The sequence below is a fragment of the Carassius carassius genome, chromosome 4 (assembly GCF_963082965.1).
Source record: "Carassius carassius chromosome 4, fCarCar2.1, whole genome shotgun sequence".
Lineage (NCBI taxonomy): Eukaryota > Metazoa > Chordata > Actinopteri > Cypriniformes > Cyprinidae > Carassius > Carassius carassius.
This window is the reverse complement of record NC_081758.1, coordinates 22062443-22068648: the sequence shown is the minus strand read 5'-3', so window position 1 is coordinate 22068648 and position 6206 is coordinate 22062443. Positions and strand designations below refer to the sequence as shown.

Here is a 6206-nt window from a genome sequence, read left to right as displayed (position 1 = left end):
ATATATTAATACTTTCCTAGTATATACAGTAGAAAGTAAATATGTTAATGATGGAATTGTCATTTTTGGGTGAGCTGTCCCTTCAAGGAGGCTTTGGCCTGCAGTGCCATTAACCACATTATGTGATCAAACGAGAACTGATTTGTTCTCTCTTGCCTAATCTTCTTCTGTTTGTGTAATATTTTATAACGGCCAAAACTCAAATTACCATGCGAGAAACATATAGGCTACAAAAATGGTCACATTTAAGAAAGCCCCACGTGCCGTTTACTTACAGTACACGTCAAATTTTGATTGATCAAATATTCCTGAAGATAACTCTACATATGGCGTTGTTCTCACCTCAGTCTTTGATCAAACGACAGGACACGTCGAATGTGATAGATCAGTCGGAGTCGACAGTATTCTTTTTCTCCTTTTTACTTCTTCAGCAAGTAAAAGTACACAAAAGTGGCATGTCTTTCGACAATAAATAATAAAATATTTTGTAATACAGGAACAAAACGCCACCTCCAGAGCTAATCATTCATATTAACTTAACTTAAACCTATACACATCTTTGGGAAAGAAAAAAATTCTTGGACGGACACAAACACATGAAATTCCCACAAAGCTTGTGGCAAAATAGAGGTATACCTTGTTGCAATGCTTTAGTAATTGGGCTCGATGTTTGAAAAGAGACCATATGAAAAAAACTGTAATCGCAGTAGACCTCGGCTGCCATACCCTCTTTTTGTGAACTAGTCCATTTCGATCTTTTCATAGAAACAGAATAAACAGTCATGGTTTCATAGGCTACTCACATTGAGCACAAAAGTAGGCTATAAGAATGTATATTCGATTTAGTTCTCTTGCGTCTTATATCCGTAAAGGTCCAATGATTTGTCGTTAAAAGTGAAAAAAAAAATTTGGAGGGGTATTTGGCAAAAGTGTAGCCGGCCAGGTCCACTCGGCCGCGGAGCACTGCAGTAGGATAATCATGTCAGGTTCGGTGAGTGAATAAGTGCGCCGGCTCGGTCACTCTCGCTGGAGTTTGTAACTTTAAATGGTCTTTTCAATACTCGTTCGACTTGCTCGGTTGGAGCGTGTTTAAATCCCATGATTGTCATCACAGTGTATAAATACAACCAATGGTTGTTTCGATATAGAGGCCTCGTGCAGTTAGATTGTTTTTATTCAGGAGCGGCCCTGAATGAAATAGGGGTGGAAGAAACTTCACGAGCCTCTCTCTGAGATTGGTTCCCGGGCACGTCCTTCTCCAAAGTTCTGGTGCAGGAGATAATCCACTGGCCTAGGCCTCTATAGGACTCGCTACCATGCTGTTTGGTGTATCAGGCAGTTGCGAGGACATTGAGGCCACCTCGCTCCCCGTGGAGTTCGAGCCTGGCCCTCCTTCGGAAAAATTCACCTAAAACATGCAAAATGTATGTTGTTACTATTGTTTACTATTAGTTATTAGCTATTAGTTACTATTAGCGGTGTTTTTAATACTGTTACTGGTATTATGTCTTTATACGCACAGTTTTGTGCACTCACCAGTTGTTGGAAAGCAGGCTGGTCGATGTCACTCTGCAGTGCGAAGTCACTCAGGACTTTCCAAGGCGGTTGGTAACTCTGCACCTCCACTTGGTTTGCCTGCAAACCACCGTCGTGTCTCTCTGGACTGCTCGCCACCATTGGAGTCCCCGTCATCCCCTGGATGTTCTGCAGATGACCACGAATAATGTATTTGCAGTCATAAATAGAGTTCAGAGGAGGCATTACAGATACTGCCCATCTCAGGTCTAACGATCCAAGAATTTGGATGTTCTAAATGAGGCCATAACTGGAATCCCCATGGTTATTTTAAGATAAGATAATTTTTTTTTTGGCTCTGAATAGTCTATACATAAAAACTTAATATTTAGAAAGTGCATTAAGGTATTGGAAACGCATTTTATAGTACCCCAACAAAGTGCAGTGCAAACGCGTAAAGTTTCTGACTATGCAATACGTAGTTGAATATTTTTTTGTTCATCGACTGAAGCGCCAGTCGTCTTACCGTTTTGTCGTTGGGTTGCTGCTGCTGGAGTTGTTTCATCAGTATGCTCCTCTTTTTGTCCTTGCAGCGCTTGTTTTGAAACCAAACCCTGATGACTCTCGGGCTGAGACCCGTCATCTCAACGAGCTGCTCTTTCATGAGGGCGTCAGGTCGAGGGTTGGCATTGTAACAAGTCCTCAAGGTATGGAGCTGTTTTTCGTTGAGGACTGTCCGGACGCGTGTTGTTTTCTCAGGTTGCTTGTGCACATGAGGTCGAAGCGCAGGCTGACGTGCTGAAATGGGCTCCGCTGCAAGAAAAACGAAACAGAAAAAAAAATTTGTTAAATGCAAAGAAATCTTATATAATGTCCTGAATACATGAATACTACGAATATATCCAGAGATTAAACTGTCACGCAATTTAAATGGATAAGTCGGATGGCCCACCTAAGGTGGAGTTACTTAATACTAAATAATATTAAATAATAATAATTGCAGCAATCATAGATAATATATATAAAAATAATCACTCATAAGAACGGAGAGTTAAAATCCGGGTTCGAGAAGAAATCTCAAAATAAGTGTAAAAATATAGTGCTATTCTTTAGACATTTCTTTCCATGGAAATCTGCTCCACAGGTAAATTTTTTAATTCTGTATTATGGCGATGCGAATATTCTTTTAATAAACTTGAAATGCAGCCATGGTTGCAATCCCTTTTCTGGCAATGATATGTTCCTGCTGGATGCAGTAAATTTGGAGGGCGACTATGACCCAGATAGGTTTACGACACTTAATTAAAGCAATCTGTGCATGGCTCTGAATTTTAAATAATTAGGTGCGAGCGGTTTGCTGCCTATGACAATACTTAGAAGCAGCTGTTTATTATTATAAATTGCATTAACAACTGAATTTATAATGATTTATATTATTGTGTTTATTTTTTTATGAGAAAATTAGATGCCTTAATTTAATGAATGCAGAATAGCAGTACTGTGGGTGATTTCTAAGTTAAAAACTCTTAAACACTTTCAGTATTATTTTACTTAGAAGGCGTTTAAATGTGGTGTACCCTTTCAACACATGCTTGAATATGACTTATTTGTAATATCAGTTTATATATATATATTATTTATATATATATATATATATATATATATAAAACAAATCTGCCAAATGCTGGTATCGTAATCACGCACACATAAATGAATTTATCGCATTTTTCTAATTCTTTAATATATAAACATTTAAGATTAAGTTAAATTTTCTTTGTATGTATTTGTTAAAGGATCTAATTTCTTTATCAAGTACATGTACAAGCTGACATTGTCGCGTGGTTGGCCCTTTAACCAGCAGAGAATATCTATTTCATGCATGAATAGCTGAATTCAATAACATACAAACAGGAAAAATAAAACGAGTTATGCTGTTAAAGCAGCACAGTCTTATGGATGGCTTGTTATTAACATCTTTCACGCCTTGTTATGACACAACATTTATTCATCATAAGTCTCAAACTCGTAATGTATAATGTCATCATAAAGCTCTTTTTTTAAATCTCGAACACGTGTTAAAAATCTAAATGTTCAGAAGAGCTTTGTGTCTATTGAACTTCCTCAAGATAAATAATCCCAGAGTCCTTACGCACAAAACGCTTTGTAAATCGAAGTAGAATGCTATGCCTACCTGCCATTTGTAAAGGTCTCGCCGGATGTAATGGGCTTAACGGGTCACCAGCACCCATTGTTGCCCGCTCCACCACGTCATGGTCGGCCCTGCAAAAGAGCCCGTCTTCCCGCAGAGCGAACTCATCTCCTGGGATGAGCTGCCGACTACAAGCAACACATCTGAAACACTCGATATGATAAACCTTCGAGCGCGCTCTCATCACGAAGTCATTCTTGCTGAAACCAATGTTGCATTTCGCACATTTGATCCCGTATAACCTGAAACACCAAATATAATGTAAAATAAATAAATAAACAAAATTTGTCATAGCTAATAATAATAAAAAAAATACTGAATAGGCTATTGGTAGGCTAGACGAAATGAAATGCACACATTTGAAAGAATGTTAAAATAAAATATATTTAAAGACAACCATAATAACCTTTATTTACAAAATCATTAACCGACTTAGTAATTATCAAAATTCGTTATATAGATTTATTATAATTATAAGTCTATATAACAGCAATAATAATAATATAATAATAACGAAATTTCTCTTTAACGCATTGTGTATATTATATTTTTACACCATGGTGTTTGTCTCACACAAACGTGTCCTCTTAAAAGAATGCTACATTACTGTCAAAAAATATTAATTCAGTATTGTGATGAAATTTGCTACATGCGGCAATGCCTAGGCTAGGCTATGAACAAAGCTCCACAATAATTTTCCAGTAATTGCGCTGCAGACTCATTTAAGACAGGAGATTAGCATATAGGTGCTGTCCTGTACAAAAAAAAGGAATGAATGAATGACAGCATGCTGCGGTAATGCACCAGTGAATAATGAGAGGTTACTGTCATTCAGTCATCCACACTCGAAAACTAAAACATGACCTAACTGATCTGCGTTACCTGATGTAGTCCCGTTTACAGTAAGTTTTTCCGTCTCTCACAAAACACGTACAGGACTCGTCCAGATACTGGTTACATTCAGCACATTTCAAACACGCCGCGTGCCACTCCAGGTCTGGGGACACGCGCAGAATATACTGATCATGGATTTGATTTCCACAGCCGACACACAACGACAATAGACGCTTTTCTGTTTGAAAGAGAAAGAATATGAAAATTCAAATTATATATATTTTTAATTTAATTATAACAGTAGCCTAAGCCAAATTTACCAATTTTATAAAATAGCTGTTATGTAGGATTAAACACACATTAAATGTTTAAAAACAATATGGATGCGGATGATAACGGTGTAGCCTATAACTTAAACAATGAGTGGAATAGAATTAGTAACAACATATAGCCTAATTATTATTATTCAAATAGGCTAATAATAACAACAACAATAATAATAATAATGATAATGATAATACATTGACAAATATTAAATGGTTAGAAGTAGGCTCTATTTGTTGTGATTTAAAGTGTGGAAGACCGGTATCATCCCCTATAACAACGAGTGTGACGATCTCCGGTATTTTCAGAACTTTTAAACTTTTGCAGAGCGTGAAACAAACTACTGAAGTCAAATAAAATGTTCGGCATTCAGGCGTGGTTCAACACAAATCGCCAGTTTTAGCAGTTAGTGTCATTTGACTGATATAAAGACATTAAAGCATAACTTACTTTTTGGTGGGTCCCCCATGTCTCCCATGTCAATATTGTAAGGCGGTGTTAGGTCCACTTTAAAACCGGACAATATGCCCTTAGTGTCCGTGTTTTGATCTGAGAGGTTGGGAAAGTGGCCGAGGGTTCGAGGTGTTGCAGGACTTCCCGGAATCGAGATGCTTGCGATTAAAGTTAGGGGTGTGTGTTGAGCTCCGGTGCTTGGTCACAGTATTGACGGGCCACTCTTGTCCCTATCTCTCTCTCCCTCTCTCAAACTCTGTCGGCTTCAGCTCCTCTCTCTCTCTCTCTATTGGTCTGACGTAGGACACTCATACGTCACCTTTATGAGAAGCTGATTGGTTATGGAAAGAAGACCAGCTGTTCAGAGCAGGCCTTTTAGCCTACTTTTCTTGTTTCATTCATGCATTTTTTTTCTAATTTCTGCAGCTTCGAATTAAATATATAAATATGTTGATAATAATAATAATAAACAGTATCACAACAGTTTCTATATTATCGCTTAGTATTTAATATCTACGCTTTAATGTTTGTTTAAATGGTCTCATATTTGAGCTGGAAATATGCCGGTTTGATGCTGTTTTAATCATGATATTCTAGCATGTTTAAACCCGTTTTAAAATAACACAATCATAAAAGGCTACTTCAGTAATATATACAGCAAATAAAATATTATAAACAATCGAGCAAACTAAAATTTGTTGTATGATATTTTATATGAAGCTGTTATGATAAATCTTGCTTTATAAGATGAAAAAAAGAATCTCTGTTTGGACTGATGGTCATGTGAAGTGAATCTCCCTCGACCAGTGTAGGCTACAGATTTTCAGAGGGAAAGGCTCAAATCCGTATTTAGGGAGTTGCACACGGGGTG

General features: G+C 37.3%; 1 protein-coding gene across 1 annotated transcript; it reads right to left on the bottom strand.

Moving 5' to 3' along the window:
• Positions 1-404: 404 nt before the first annotated feature.
• On the bottom strand, positions 405-5574 carry LOC132139504 (insulin gene enhancer protein isl-1). Its single transcript, XM_059547903.1, has 6 exons — positions 5333-5574; positions 4607-4796; positions 3707-3966; positions 2042-2328; positions 1537-1704; positions 405-1408 (listed from the first exon to the last, which is right to left on the bottom strand). Exons 1-6 carry the CDS (start codon positions 5358-5360, stop codon positions 1292-1294), a joined length of 1050 nt encoding a protein of 349 aa, XP_059403886.1. The 5' UTR covers positions 5361-5574; the 3' UTR covers positions 405-1291.
• Between the last annotated feature and the right edge of the window lie 632 nt (positions 5575-6206).

Coding starts and splice junctions, on each gene's coding strand:
- LOC132139504 (XM_059547903.1), bottom strand. CDS start 5,360: ATGGGAGACATGGGGGACCCACCAAAAA. Junction 3,967..4,606: donor TGTAAACGGGACTACATCAG/GTAACGCAGATC, acceptor TTGGTGTTTCAG/GTTATACGGGATCAAATGTG. Junction 2,329..3,706: donor GAGACCTTTACAAATGGCAG/GTAGGCATAGCA, acceptor TTTTTCTTGCAG/CGGAGCCCATTTCAGCACGT.